Source organism: Octopus sinensis, linkage group LG17 (assembly GCF_006345805.1).
Source record: "Octopus sinensis linkage group LG17, ASM634580v1, whole genome shotgun sequence".
In the NCBI taxonomy this organism is placed as follows: Eukaryota; Metazoa; Mollusca; class Cephalopoda; order Octopoda; family Octopodidae; genus Octopus; species Octopus sinensis.
Window position 1 is genome coordinate 50,195,745 of NC_043013.1, and position 16,540 is coordinate 50,212,284.

Below are 16,540 nucleotides of genomic sequence, written 5' to 3' on the forward strand. Positions count from 1 at the left end.
TGAGCCCTGTAAGAGGGGGTAGCTGTTGCAGGCCACTCTCTGTGACAATAACTTTGCTATAATGTCAATGGGGTGCAGCTGAACACACCATTCAGACAAGAGTATACAGCCTATATATAAGTCTATATATCCTTCCTTTCTTTAGAGAGTACTGTATAATTTCAGGGAGATCTGGCTACTAATTCCAGATGATTCTGCAATGATGGTTATGATAATGGGCAGAATAGTAATGATGATGATGACGAGGACAAAGACAGCAGTGGTAATGATCACGGTGGTGATGATGGTGATAATGACTAATAATCAGCTGTGATGCATATAAAGTAATATACATACAAGTATAAGGTTGCGAGCAGGCAGAATCATTAGTGTGCCAGAGAAAATGCTTAGCAACATTTCATCCCTTTTTGTGTTCCAAGTTCAAATGCCACTGAACAGTGGTGGACACAGCTAACCAAAATGTTAGATTCACTAACCACCAATCCACTAACTAAAAAAGTTAGCTTTGCAAATGCTAATCAGCTCAACAGGTAAAAAAAATTAGCACAAGCTAATGCTAAATGATAACTGCTAACTTTTATTATGAATTTAGTTTCAGTTTGGGTTTTCAGATCTAAAATCCCTGAAAACAGACCTAGAGAGCTGAAGTTTTTTTGTTGTAGCTTAGACGTAGAGCCTTCCAAACAGGTATAGCATGCCAAGATCAGGTGATAATCAAGGTGTACTCAAATAATCAAATGAACAAATGAAATTAAACATTAGTTTTTCAGTCGTCATATGCTTTATTTACTGTACAAAAAGTATTAAACGAATCAAAAAGTTATATAGTTTAGCATAGGTATCATACCAAGATCAGGTGATGATGAAAGTGTACAGCCAGGTCTTCACTATGTTCTGCACATGGGATTTCAGTAACCTGTAGCTCCTGCTTTCCCATAACTGAGTGACATTACTGAAGAGACCATCTTCCTCCATCCTCATTGCTGGTGATGTTGCTGCCCACCACACTGGTCACCATTAGGGCTGTCTCTACGACGGTCTCAGTGGTATTCATTACTCTGCTAACTTGGTTGTTATTATACTGCTCCAGCTTGACCAGGCGAAATTAGCATGGAAAGTAGTGGCCAACTGGCACTCCTGGCTTTCTAGGAGGGGGCCCCAAATCTTTTTGTGATACTTGCCCTTATTGTATCTACCAGAGGACTGCAGTACAACAGATGTTAGAATTTGGCCTCCTTCAACATCATGACAGTAGCCACTACAGTTGGCAGAAGGCACTCAAGTAAGCCTGGACCTCCCACTGGATTTCATCCAAGGCCTTGGTAACATTAAACATCACCTGGTCGTACTCTCTCAGGAAGCCGGCATTGGAATCAGTGAAGGCCTGCAACTTCAGCTGTGTTGTCACCCTGCGGACAGCTTCCCTATTCTTCTCCAGCAAGTTGTTCGGGATAACAAGAGAGTCATAGGTAGAGTTCCATCTGATACTATTGGGGAGCTGTCTGCCACCACTGTGTTGCAGCTCTGCAGATTCCATGGCCTTCCTGTAGACCAACTTAAACGAAGCGCAATCAAGAGATTTGTCAGCATCCACACTGGCTGCCAAGCTGAAGGTATGGGCTGCGCACTTCATGTGCACTGGCAGGTTTAGGCCCAGGAACTGGACTCATCAGGGATAGCATCAACAGAGATGTACTCATCTTCATCCACATCCCCAGCCTTGGGATCCACGTCCAGGTCCACATCCTTGACACCCTCCATGTCTGGATTAGCAGCAGCCTCAAGAATGCCTGGCAAGAGATCAACTCCTGTACCAAACTGCATAAAAGCTTTTGCCATTGTCTGTCATGGTCCTGGTCACCTTGTCTTCCAGACAGAACTTGTAATGGACATCCATCATGGCCTGGGCGAGAACATCAAAGGTGTGATGTCCTCTGAGCTGAGAGCAGGCCAGGATGGCATGTTGTCTTGTGCAGGTCTTGGGAACCAACCAGTGTGCCGTCATCCCCAGGTAGGGCCGACTGACAGTCCATGGTGGTCACCACCCAGGGGACATCCTTGAGCAATCTGTAATTAAAAAATATTAAATTGTAAAGAGACATAAGTTGTAAAGTTAAAAACTTAAAATTCTATATATATATATATGTTGAATAAAATGAGACAACAAAGCTGTGTGGAATTTTCGGGACAGTTATAAACAGAAAGTCAGCCTTACAGCTGTTTCTGGGATATTAGGGATATCCCTTCATCAGAGACGATATGAGATGGTCAGAGAGAAATATTAGAGTTCAGGAAGGAAATAAGGAGTATAGAGGGAAATAAGAGAATAAAAATAGAAATAAAAGTAAAAATAAAAATATATAAAGATGCTATTGTTGCAGTTTCATTATCCAAGGAAAGTGGTGTGTAGAAGTGGTAGAAATGCTTCTTGTCCGTGGTATGTAAATTCCAATAGGAGTTCATATTTTGAATGCATTCCAGTTTGGTGATGGTAGGCATGATGGCCAGGCAGCAGTAGATGACGGACGCGATGTATGTGTTCGTTATCTCCGCCCAACCTTTTAGGGACAGCTTCCTCTCAGCCCATTTCCAGGCAAGAGTGACCACCTTACTCATTATCTCATTCCAGTTCTTCTCCATTTTGGGGGTCTGGACCAAACCAGACCCCAAGCAACTCGACCAGACCATTGGTCCAGCATCCCACAATGGAGGTGCTGTTGGACAGCAATGACTTGTTTCTCCAGGTGCCGAGTCACAAACCCACTGACTTTTCTGGGCTGATTTTTTGCTCCTGTTATCGCTTCATAGTCTTTCAGTGTCTCGCTGACCAGCTTGGTGTGCTCATGGCTAGACACTATGACAGTGACGTAGTTCACGTATGTGGACACACTTGTCCCACATCCCAATTCTTGCGGAATGCCTCTCAGCATCACCTGCTTCCACAGGCGACGAGAAGGGGCATCCTTGATGGACTGAACATGCAATGTCAAAAGGTCTCAATAGATGTACATTTACATGACTTACTGAACGGATGCCTCTGTACAAGGCAGCTGTCCAGCTGTGGAAGACAGGACCAAAACCAGCTGCTATGAGAACAGCCTCCAAGTATCGGTGGTCTACCCTATCGAAAGCTTTGGACTGATCCAAATTGATCAGGGCCCCGCCTATGCTAGGTTCCTTAACTACTCTGTCTATGATGTAGTGCATCAGATGGAAGTTGTCATGGATGCTCCGGCCCAGCACGGCGCACATTTGCGCCTTGTCGACCAGTTTCTTGATGACAAGCGCCAACCTCTTGGCTAACACTTTGGCCAAAATTTTCAAATCTGCATTGAGCAGAGTGATGGGCCTAAAGTTATCTATTACGTCCCTCTTGTTTGGATCTTTCTTCAGCAGTGTTATGGCTCCTCAGCTCACAAAACCGGAGATGCTGCCAGTTGCAGTACACTGCTGGCAAGATGTCACCAAACAAGTCTGGCATACAACTACACAACCACTTATACAAACATACATAGAAACCTACAACATACCCCTACCCACCTGGCGATTTGTCCCTCGAGCATTCTCCCACCATGGTGGCACCTTCACAGCACCTTGCCTCTCTTGTTGAGTCATGGCAGGCTGTGCAGGTAGGTATTGAAGTCCATCCTGCATTCTCGCTCGACACTCATCCCAAACAGTCAAGCAAAATGCTGTTGAAAGGCCTAACACATTTGACTTGGCTTGAGTAATTCGCACCCCTGTTCATCTACCAGAGACCGAATGGTGCCTCATTGTGCCTCTTCCACCCAGGCCTCCGACGAAATTTCTGAGGAATCAGAAGTGGGTTTCTATGTATGTTTGTGTAGGTTTCTATGTATGTTTGTGTAAGTGGTGGTGTAGTTGTTTTCGTTGATGCTGGTTGTTGACTGTTTGTGTGTGGTGTGTGCAGTATAGGGGATGAGGAATCAGTTTTTGTATTTTTCTGTTTTTCTGTTTCTTTATTTCTTGCTGTTGTTGGTAGTGTTGGTGTTTTCTCAGGTGTTGTATTATTTTTGATTGTTGATGGGTTTGCTTATAGTGCTTCTTCTGTGTTGATGGTGGTGTGGGTAGTAGTGCTTTTTTCTTGGAATGTTTTGGCTGTGGTGGTGGTTGTTGTTGCTCTTGTTGTGCAGTGGTTGGACAATTCTTTTGCAAATGTGCTTCGCTGCTGCACAGATAGCAGCGTGGCCACCTGCTCTCCACCACTACATACAGTCTGTAGCCATCTGGCAATTCTATAGTGGTGAGTATCTTCTCTGTTGATATTTTATCAATTTGAAGAAATAATTGAATTGTTTTTCCCCACACAGTTTTGCTGTTCTTGAACAGTGATTTCCAGAATGTTTGTCTCTTCCATTTCAAAGCAGATGGCAGAGCTTAGCCATTCTGTTTCTACTTCAGGTGGCACATTTTTTATTGTGATTTTCATCACTCTCTGGCCTAAATAAGTCAGTATCATCACCAAATCATCTGTATGAAGAGCTAATGTGGAAAATCATACTTGGACTGTACCAAATTTATGCCACCAATTGATGTATTCCTTGTGAGCCCATACAGGTTGAAGACATTTTCTATTTTTTGCTGTGGTGCACTCTCCGGTCATCTTGTCTTCATGTTGATAACTTTATATATGATTGTTTTTTTGTGTGTGTGTTTTCCATGATGTATTGTGGAATGTGGAGATGTAAATTATCTCCTTCCTTGGTGAGAAGTACCTTTTTGTTGTTTATTTCTTGTGCAGTGAATTTTACGATGGTTCTCTTTTGTTTTATCACTTCCGCGAAGTTTGTTTTGTCCTTGGTGGTGGTGGTGGTGATGTTGGTAGCATTCAAGCTGTCAGGTTCAGCAGCTAACGGTAGAGGTAGCGCCTCACTAGCATTCCGAATGACTTGTTCACTGGCCATGTGGTTTCCAGTCACCATTCTCAAAATGAAAAATGGCTAAAATGAATCCACAAAAGCCTTCAAAATTTTGGAAATTTCACCCACACAGGATCGAAATTCTATGTAAATATTTATCAAGTTTTGTAGTGAGTGTCCTTGCACAACTTTTAAACATAAAATATTTGACAACAAAAACTTTTAAACATGTACAATGGCCAACTTACATGGAGCCCATTTGACTAGCATCCGTCAATCAAGATGGCTAGCAGTAATTTAAAATCAACAAGGAAATAATTCACCATCACTAAGAGTGACAAGGGTGCAGTGAGTGCCAGCATTACTAGAAATAAGAGCCATAGACTCCTTAGCCACAAAAGCATATGGTCTCTTTATATTGACAGGTGAGAAAACCCTTTCCACACTGAACAAGATGGCTGATTTCACAAAATGGCAATGTGAAAATTACAAAAATAAATCAAGGTGGCTAGCAACAATTTAAAACCAACAAGGAAATAATTCACCATCACTATATATAAACTGACACAGAGTATAAGGAAGGCATACTAAAAAAAAACAAAAAATAAAACTAGCCTCTCATCCACATCTCCGCACAAACTGCAATGGTTTTTGTGAGCATGTGATTTATATAATTTTTTGTGGGTAGGAAGGAAGAAGGACATTTAATCACAGTATCTTATAACCATATTTTGTTTATAAAAATCACACATATTGTAGCTTAACATTTGTTACTTGGCTGTTCTAAATTCATGGAAATAACTGCTTATGAAGACTTTTTGCGGCAAGTGAAATCAAAATCAAAATCAATTCGATGACTGGCATCTGTGCTAGCAAGGTGCAAAGAGCACCATACGAGTGTGATCGTTGACAGAGCGGCTATTAGAGTATGATCGTTACCAGCGTCGCCTTACTGGCACTTATGCCTGTGCTAGTAGGGTGCAAAGAACACCATCCGAGCGTGATCGTTGCCAGAGCAGCCAACTGGCTTCTGTACCCGTGGCACATACAAGGGCACCATTCAAGCGTGATCGTTACCAACGTCGCTTTACTGGCACGTGTAAAAAGATTCGAGCGAGATCGTTGCCCGTACCGCCTGACTGGTCCCCGTGCTGGTGGCATGTGGTTGGCATTAGGAAGGGCATCCAGCTGTAGAAACTCTGCCAGATCAAGATTGGAGCCTGGTGCAGCCATCTGGCTCGCCAGCCCTCAGTCAAAATCGTCCAACCCATGCTTGTATGGAAAGCGGATGATGATGATGATGATGATGATGATTGCCTATAATTTAAAGCTTTGTTATTAAACTTTTGAAAATAGTAACACTAATTTGAAAGGTGACATGCTGGGGGTGAAGATTAACGAAGATGAGGGATGGTATGATAGTTGGAATTTGATTAAGTTCAGAACTTAAGGTTCATTTATTCATTATTCCTTTAAAGATTGCTGTTTTGCTGTGTGTATATTATGACATTTATTTCAATTAGCTATTATACATTTTATTACATTAATCAAGAAAGTTTGTTTGGCATCCTTTCTGTCTCGGGAGACAATGGAGTTGCGCATTTTTTTTTTTTTTTTTTCTAGGTCTAGTCCGGCTGTTATATTTTATTTCCTGTTACATTTCTTGCTGTGGCTGTGTAGTCCTATCCTGGACAAACCCTCCCTCTGGCAGGTACTGCAAATGTAGCGAAGACTGTTCCTGGCTGATTGTAGTGCCATGGTCTCTTGTTTATGTCTCTTCCTTTCTTTCCATTTCTCCTCTCTCTTTCTGTCACTCCTCTGCATACCCTCTTTTACTGTACGTCGCCATTCTCCACGGTTGCCGGCGACTGCCTCCCAACCGCTAATGTTGATGTTGCAGGCCTTCATATCCCTTTTGCAAACATCCTTGTAACGTAAGATCGGTCTACCCACAGACCTAGTACCCCTAGAAAGCTCTCCGTAGAGTATGTCCTTGGGGATTCTGCCATCTTTCTTACGGCTAACATGCCCAAGCCATCTCATACGTCTTTGTGTGAGGAGTGCAAACATGCTTGGTATTCCTGCTTGCCTGAGGACATCTTTGTTGGGGATATGATTCTGCCATTTGATGTGGAGGATTTTTCGGAGGCAGCGCAGGTGAAAGATGTTTAGGCGACGCTCTTGGCGTGTGTATAGCGTTCAGGTCTCGCTTCCATACAGTAGAGTGCTGAGTACACATGCCTGGTAGATCTTCATTTTTGTGGTCTTGGTCAGCTTATTGTTGTCCCAAGCCCGTTTGGAGAGTTGGGCCATCGCAGCAGCTGCCTTGCCAATGCGTATATTGAGCTCAGCGTCAAGGGATAGGTTGTAGGTGACGGTAGAGCCCAGATAGGTAAACTTCTCCACCTCTTGTAATCTGTGGTCTCCAATATGTATGTTTGGGATGTCCGATGTAGCCTGGCCCATGATGTTGGTCTTCTTAAGGCTGATAGCTAAGCCAAAGTCGTTACATGCTTGCTCAAAACAGTTAATGAGCCTTTGGAGGGCTTCTTCTGTGTGTGTTACCAGAGCGGCATCATCAGCAAATAACATCTCCTTGATCAGGACGTTTCTGATTTTGGTCTTGGCACGCAGGCGCGAGAGATTGAACAGTTTCCCGTCACTTCTACTGTGCAGAAACACTCCATCATCTGATGTCTGAAAGGCATGTGTCAGCAAGAGTGAGAAGAAGATGCCAAACAATGTAGGAGCGAGGACACAGCCTTGCTTTACCCCGTTTTTTATTTGGAAGGCGGCTGATGTTGAACCGTTGTGCTGTATGGTGCCTTGCATGTCATCATGGAAAGACTTGATGATCCTCAGCAGCTTTGGTGGACATCCGATTTTTTGGAGCAGGAGGAAGAGGCCTGTTCTGCTTACCAAGTCAAAAGCCTTTGTTAGATCAATGAAGGCCATATATAATGGCATTTTCTGCTCTCTGGACTTCTCCTGAAGTTGGCGTATGGAGAATATCATATCGATAGTTGATCTGCTTCTTCTAAAGCCACACTGCAATTCCGGATAGATTCGAGAAGCAAGTAGTTGTAGCCTGGCCAGGATAACGCGGGCAAAGGTCTTTCCAACAGTGCTTAGAAGAGATATTCCACGGTAATTGTTACAATCACCACGGTCACCTTTGTTTTTGTAGAGCGTAATGATGTTGGCATCCCGCATATCCTGAGGGACTGTACCCTCTTCCCAGCACTGACACAGAAGCTCATGAAGGTGCCGAAGCAGGATGGTGTTTTTGCCGGCTTTGATGATCTCTGAGGGGATGCCGTCTTTTCCGGAGCCTTATTTCTTGCTAGGGAGTCAACAGCCTTGGTGAGCTCTGCTATAGATGGCGGACTGTCAAGTTCGCACATGACTGGCAAGATCTTGACACTCTCGACTGCAGCCTCAGCCACTGTGGTCTCCCGTGAGTAGAGATCCTGGTAGTGCTCCACCCATCTATCCATTTGCTTGCCTTGATCCCTGATGAGATCTCCAGTAGTTGATTTCAGAGGGGCTGACTTGGTTGCGGATGGACCGAGGGCCTTCTTCAAACCAGCATACATCCCACGGGTGTTGCCCCTGTCAGCAGCTGACTGGATACTCTGACAGATTTCCTGCCAATACCTATTTGCACAGCATCTGGCTGTCAGTTGGGTTTTATTTCGTGCCTTTCTGAGTTCTTCGAGTGACTTTGTAGAAGAGTCACTCTTGTATTGCACCAGAGCTGCACGCTTTGCTTCGATAACTGGCTCCAGCTCTGAGAGCCCAGCATTGAACCAATCTGGGTTTTGCCTTTCTCTCATGCCGAAAGTATCCAATGATGTCGTATACAAGGCTTCCCTGATATAGTCCCACCTACTTCCAGCAGAGGAGGTTGGGCAGCTACTGAGGGCAACCTTGATAGAAGCAGCAAAATATTTTCGCAGTGTAGGGTCCGAGGTTCTGGCGGTGTTGATGCGTGGTCGGCCCACTTTCATGGAGCGATGGACTTTTTTAGGGAGAATCCTCACCCTGCTTCTAATTAGTGAGTGGTCTGTGTCACAATCCACACTGTGGTAACTGCGGGTCAATAGAGTGGAACTCAGAAAGGATCTCCGTGTAATGATGAGATCCAGCTGATGCCAGTGGTGAGATCTTGGATGTCTCCAGGATGCCTTGTGGGATGGCTTGCTGGTAAAGAATGTGTTTGTGATGCACAGGTTGTGGTATGTGCAGAATTCGAGTAGTCTCTGACCATTGTCATTCATGTTGCCAATACCAAAGTGTCCAACACAAATGGGCCACGAATCATGGTCAGATCCCACGCGAGCGTTAAAATCCCCTAGAAGGTAGATATTTTCAGTCGTTGGTATATTTTCTAGGACACAGTTGAGATCTTTGTAGAACTGGTCCTTGGTCTCCTCTGAGCTGTAGAGAGTGGGAGCATAGATGCTGAGTAGATACTGAGTCCAGAAGAAGTCGAGAGGCGCAGTGAGAGGATACGCTCAGTGCCTCCCGATGGTGGTTCTATTGAGGAAGTAGTGAGTTTCTCACTGCAAAGCCAACGCCATGTTGACGAGGTTCTTCTGGATCTCTTCCTGCCAAAAGAAGGTGAAGTCCTGCTCTCTGAGTCTGCCGTTTGAGGGAAGTCTTGTCTCCTGCAGCCCAGCAATATCTATGTTGAGCCTCTTTAGTTCACGGTCAATGATGGCCGTTTTCCTTGTGTCTTCAATACTGAGAAGATCGTCAGATATTCCAGGACACATGGTCCTGACATTCCAGCTTGCCAACTGCAGAACTGGTGTTTTCTTGAATTTTAGTTGCTTGCCTGGTGCAGAGGTTGCAGGCCGCTTTTCGAGTCGTACTCTTAGCTCCAAGCACCCAATGGAACAGGCGGCTTGTGGCGGGTCAGCACCTTATTAACTGGGGGCTGCCCAGCTTGAGGTGGGCAGTAGCTAACCAATAGGACACGGAAGTCCCTCCCACCGGCAGAGGTAACCCGTAGCGTCCATATTTTACGCCAATCTGAATGGACTTATCACTCGTAACTGTTACCTCCCGTGTTGTTTCTGCAGCTTTTTACAGCAGCACTGAAGTGTCCTCTCCAGTTTTGCGCAGGCCTGGGCTATAGATAAGAAAGTCCTGGGTAGCCCAATCGTCAGGTTTCCTCTCTCGACCTTGCTGATGTAGTCCAGTGGAGTGCAGTGCATTACGTTTGGCACCAGCTTGGTTGCAGGAGCTGCCGGAAGAGTGTCGAATCGAACACTAGACCGCCTTCGGGGCTCCACTCCGGATTTCATTGAAGGTTGACTCCTTTCTGTAACCCTGGATAGGGGCCCATACCGGGTACTGTCAGCCGGAGCCAGCTGAGCCCGGAACTCGTGTCAGGCAGGGTCGTCACTCCCTGAAGTAGTGAAGAAGTTCGCTACCCACTACCTTTTCAAGTAATGTTAAATTATTATTACGGTTTTTTTATTTTTTTTTATTTTCAAGAAAGTAATTATTTAATAAATAATTAAATTGAATTAAGAAAATATGAAGTACGCCATAATAGTAATTTAATAATCTCGTATAATTTTAATTTATAAATACCTTGTAAGATACTCCTCCAACTGTTTATGACTGTCCAAGATCATCCTACCCAGAGTGGGGTGTGACATCGATGCCTTGCTGGGGTTCAACATCTTGATCAGGCCAACCAAGGTAGACTCCAGTAACATGTTGTCAATAAACAGATCTACAATCCTTCTGTTCACCAAAGACTGATGAATGCCAGTGCCAGTAGTTTGGGCAAACACACCCTCTGATGCTGGGCTGGCATGCTTTCTTTGCACATAGTTGTGACAACTGGCTACGGGCACTGCTACCACAAGATTGCCTGTGTTTCCCATGGGAAGAGCTGGCCTTGATCCTCCCTTCAAACTGAATGGACATGCACTGTGTTTCCTCTTGACATGCAACTTCAAGTTGTAGAGGTTCACTGCTTGTCCCCTGATGGTGGTTTCCTCAGGGTGGCACATGATGCATCAGGAGTACAAGAGTTTGACATTCCCATTATCCTTTGACATACAAAGTAGTCTTCCATGTGGAGCTATGGGTTCTGAGACTCTTTGCTCTCAACTTGAGCGACCTCTGCCTCACCCACAGCCGTTGCAGACTCCTCAAGAGGCCCTTCATCCTCAGGCCCAACAAAAACGTCTTCACCTTCCATAGCAATAAGCAACAACTTGATAAGCTGATAACATAGACTACTGTCACTGACATGGTAAGACTGTCTGTAAAGTGACAACGTTGTAAGTGAACACAACTTAAAAACTGCAGAATTACACAAAGCTGCTGCTACTGCGTTGGCCAATCACATCTTGTCCCATGTACACATAGTAAACCAATAGTGTGCCTCATGGACTCTTCAAAACACACCCACAACAGACAGGAGCAAACATATGAATTTTATTAGCAGATTTAAAGTTAGCAGAAGCTAATTGGTCTGCTAATGGTTTCGAAAATTAGCAAAACGCTAATCCGCTAAATGAAAACTTAGCTTCGCTAATTAGTTGTTAACGCATTAGTGGAAGTGTGCCCACCACTTCCGCTGAGGTTGATTTTTTTCTTTTTGAGATCAATTACAGAAGTACCAATTGAGCACTAAGGGTCAATGTAATCCACCCCACCCCCCAAATTGCTAGCCTTGTGCCAAAATTTGAAACCAATATACATATAACTATTTTCAAGTAAATTATCTCCAAAATATAATAATGATTTTCTTACCTTCTTCTGTAGCAATAGCGTTCACTTGAATAGACATTTGGAGAGAAACTGCTGTAAAAGATTAACAGATGTTAGGCACTGAGTGTAAAGCTAATATGACAGACATAATATAACCTAATGTGATATGCATAAAATATAAAATGCTGTAATATTTATTATATTGTTTTTTATTTTATTTGTTTCAGTCATTTGACTGTGGCCATGCTAGAGCACCACCTTTAGTCAAACAAATCAACCCTAGGACTTATTCTTTATAAGCTTAGTACTTATCCTATCAGTCTCTTTTGCTAAACCACTAAGTTACAGGGATGTAAACACAGAGATGATGAAGACAGAGACCATGGAGGAAATCACAAGAATACTAAATGAAATATTCCAAGAATGAGACCTCTTAGATGAGCTTCTTGTGGACTTGGAGGTGCTGAGAGAAATGCTCAACAAGTGTCATGTTAGCTGTTTCTTCAGGGCAGCATACTGGCCAAGTGGCATTGGTGTTGTGGAGAAGCATCATTGCACCATCAAGACCATAGCAGAGAGAGGCCACATCTCACCAGTCAAGGCTGTTTTTTGGTATAATATGTTACCCAGGTCAGGATAGGCTGAGGAATCAGTGCCACACAAGGCAATATTCAAGTATGTGTGGAGACATCCATGTACTGCATTGCTGCAACCCAAAGAAGAGAAAGAGCATACCTTTGTGGAGGTCAAGGAAGAAGTCTGGGTTAAATCCCCAAATGCATGGTGCACATCACAATGAGGAAAGGGGACAATAACCTCTGTAAATTCGAGGAACAACGTGTCCGTAGATGGCATGCTACATCATGTTTTAGATGTGCACAGGATCATCAATGTGTTGGAGGATGGAGCCAACAGTAATGGACAAGAGGATGAAGCTGGCAGCAGCATACCAAGGACTGAGGCCAGTCCTGAAGTCCCACAGCGACCACAGAAGGAGCGATACCCTCCTCACTGGTTAGCTGATTACGAGACAAGTTAAGGCATGTGGTCAGGGTTGAGGAGAGAGTGTGAGCAGGTTGGTTGAATGATCTTCAGATCAGGGTGGGCGTGTGGTGTTATGAGCCAGGCTGTGTTGTAGGGAAGGACTGGAAGTGAGGAAGTATGCATATTCTGTTGGAAGTGGGGCCTGTGAGTCCCACCAGAAGGTCTGCAGTGGGCATGCAGGGTTGGCAAGGTGCAAGTGGTCAGTTGGCAGTGGACAGTGTACGAGAGCATGTGGACGTTATAAGTGACCCCTTCCACATACAGTGGCAGACAGAGCACATGGACATTGTGAGTGACCCTTCTAGATAAACAGGTAAGACTACGGTAATTCTCTCTCTGTTTCCGATTTTTCTCCTTCACATCACATGCATTTTCCACATTTAGTAACCTTTCATAGAGACACTCCTATGCATCTTCCATGCATACCATCAACCATTCACACATTTCTCACCCACCACATCTTTGTTCTCTCTGCTTTGCAATCCTAAACACCTCATGCCTCTGATCCTGAGACTGTAGATCTTTGGCAAACCTCTTACCTTCTGCTATTCCTTTTGCTATGTAAACCTGTCACCTAGCTTTCCTTCTGGCTACTGGGTAAAATCCTCTGCTTCCACTATTTTTCCAGTCTTTCCAGGCCTTTCTCTTTGCTTTTATAGCACTGTTCACCTCCTTGTTCCACCACCATATCACCCTCAGCCTAGCTGGGACTGTGCACGAATCACAGATTTGGTATGTAGCCCTCAGTAGATTGTCCCACAGAAACTTCCATTTGTCGTCTAAGCTATATGTCCCCAACTCTTCCACCCTTTTGTCAGAAGCTTCCATTAGAATATCTCTGAATTTCCATCTGTTTGCTGCGTTTTTGAGCTTCCATAATCTTCTTTTCCAGAATGATTTATCTCTCCAAGTCTTTCCAGCTCTAATTCTGAAATCCCTAACTAGTAGCCTATGTTGGGTTGTAAACTCTTCACCTGGGAAAGACTTAGTGTTTGCAAGTATCTGTCTATCGTGGTGCCTGGCCAGGAGGTAATCAATATGGCTAATGTACCCCACCAAACTGATAAGTGATTAGGTGGCTTGGCAGGTTTCCTGAAGTTGATGTGGCAGATCATGAGATCATTTGCATCACAGGACTCTAACAGTGTTGTTCCATCCTCATTCCGACAACCAAAGCCATAACCACCATGCACTCCATGGGGATGCTGTCCAACATGCCCTTTGAAGTCACCAGCCACAATAACAAAGTTTCTGTCATTCATTGTTGAAGTAGTCTGCAAAAGGACCTCATAAAATTGGTCCTTCTGGTCATCAGCCAGACCAGACTAAGAAGCATAGGCAGAGATAAATGTAACTGTTAATTTATCTATGATAAGTCTCAGCTTAATTAGCCCATCACATACTCTGACTACCTCAGTTACCTTATCTACCCACTTTTCTGCTAACTATGCCTACACCATCCATGAATATATATCTATAACTATGCCTGCCTGCCTACCTATATATGCACACAAATGAATATGCATGCATACATACATATAAGAAGACAAAAAGGGGTTACGAAAACCAGGCCAATGTAAATAAAGCACTCAGTTTTAAATGAATTTGGTTAACTATATCCAACAACCAGACACCAATAAATGCAAGTAGAAAACACATCCAAGGTAATGCCTCATGTATGACACGTAGATCCAAATACCATTTAGAAGAATTTCAAGAATAGGTATAGAGAAAATCATTCTGAAATGGTCAGGAGCAGCGATTGACCAACTGGATCTCAACCGCACTAACCTGAATGATGACAACAATGCAAGGTGCTCTCCACCCTAAAGTGAACGTACACGTAAAGGTGGATGTGGCCTGATTAGCATATGGGGGTGCATTGGCAGTGAACAAAGAAATATAACAGAGTATTTGGTAAACAGTGAACAAGACCTGCGACAGTATGCTGCTAATACAGAAGGATTTACTAACTGTGGTGTCGGTGGAGAGGACGACAGGTGAGGTGGGCGGAAGTAGGGCTTGCAGGGGCCGGTGGAAGACTGGAGGGCTCATGTGCGGGGGGGAAGCGGAAGCGGTCAAGCGGGACGCACGTGTGGCGATCGAGGAAGCGGGCAGTTCGAGCATAGACGAGGAAGCGACAGGACGTGTCGAATTTGTAAGAGACCTCTGATCTTTGCCGAGATAAGACCTGTTTGTATTTCTTCTCCTTCTCCTTCTGTTGTCCTTTTCATCCATCACACTACACTAACAATGGAGTTGAGAGTGGTAGTGAATTCCAATCCCGAATGGCCAATATGGGAAGGGAGAAGCAACGCTGCTCTGCATGGAATTACATGGTCAGTTCCACTATGAAATTAACAACTTAGAAGTCAGGAAACATCATGGATGTGGCTCAGCAAAAGTGACCTTAAAAAAGAAGACTGAAAACCTAATCCTCACTGCCCAGGACACCAGGTATTGAATAGCAACTCAGTGAAAAAGGATATATATAGGTGCAGGAGTGGCTGTATGGTAAGTAGCTTGCTTACCAACCACATGGTTCTGGGTTCAGTCCCACTGTGTGGCACCTTGGGCAAGTGTCTTCTACTATAGCCTCGGGCCAACCAAAGCTTTGTGAGTGGATTTGGTAGACGGAAACTGAAAGAAGCCCATCGTATATATGTATATATATGAGTGTGTGTTTGTGTGTCTGTGCTTGACAACCGATGCTGGTGTGTTTACGTCGCCGTAACTTAGCAGTTCGGCAAAAGAGACCGATAGAATAAGTACTAGGCTTACAAAGAATAAGTCCTGGGGGCGATTTCCTCGACTAAAGGCGGTGCTCCAGCATGGCCACAGTCAAATGACTGAAACAAGTAAAATAGTAAATAGTATACTACACAAGTGCAACGAACCTCTGTAGAACGTGTGGGAAGAAGGCTGAAAGCATGACCCACATTGTTAGTGCTTGTGAAAGTCTTGTGCAGAAAGAGTACAAGTGCAGATATGGCATGACAGCCCAAAATCTTCACTGGCTGCGGTGCCAGAAGCATGGATATGAGATAATGGAATGTGTACACCAGAAACGTTAAGGGACAAAAACGGGAAGGCAAAAATCCTCTGGGATTTTGACTTCCAGGCAGACAAGATATTAGAGCACCAAAGGCTGGATATGGTAGCCTTTAAGAGGGATGAGCAAGAGTGCTTAGTAATCGATGTTGGAGTGCCAGGAGATCAACATTTTATCGTGAAAGAAAGAAATGGTCGATAAATATTTAGAGCTGAAAACTGAGATTGGCAAGATGTGGCAGCTATGAGAGTCAAACCTTAAAGTTGTTCTTGTTGTTATCAGAGCATTGGGTTCAACACCACCAAACCTGAAGAAACATCTGCATATCATCATCATTGTTTAACGTCCATTTTCCATGCTAGCATGGGTTGGACGGTTCAACTGGGGTCTGTGAAGCCAGAAGGCTGCACCAGGCCCAGTCTGATCTGGCAATGTTTCTTCGGCTGGATGCCCTTCCTAATGTCAACCACTCCGCGAGTGTAGTGGGTGCTTTTTACGTGCCACCTGCACAGGTGCCACACAAACACATGTACACATACACACATGTAGGATGAGTGTGTGTGTGGGGGGGGGCATGCAGTTACACAGCCTTTAAATATAGTATGTACACAGACATTAATATCTTTAATTTCACTAATTGATTCAAGAGTTACGAGATTTTCCACACACTAAGTATATTTCCTTAATGAACCCTAGGTTGGCAAGAACATAAACATAGAAATACATTTGTAAACAGACACCCAACCTTTAAATATGCAAGACTCTTACCTTAAATGACAGGGGCACATGATATTTGAGGAACACATTCCGTTCACATCTTCTCCAT

The 16,540-nt window shown here is 44.1% G+C and overlaps 1 protein-coding gene across 1 annotated transcript in view; it reads right to left on the minus strand.

The window, feature by feature from the left end:
• Window positions 1-16,540, minus strand: part of LOC115220943 — a 104,915-nt gene that overhangs the window by 58,423 nt on the left and 29,952 nt on the right. Inside the window, exons 4-5 of the mRNA XM_036510576.1 lie at window positions 16,483-16,540; window positions 11,661-11,711 (exon numbers count right to left, since the gene is read on the minus strand). The exon at window positions 16,483-16,540 is cut by the window's right edge and continues 147 nt beyond it. Of these exons, the coding sequence (XP_036366469.1) occupies window positions 11,661-11,711; window positions 16,483-16,540 (109 nt within the window). The remainder of the gene's footprint in view (window positions 1-11,660; window positions 11,712-16,482) is intronic.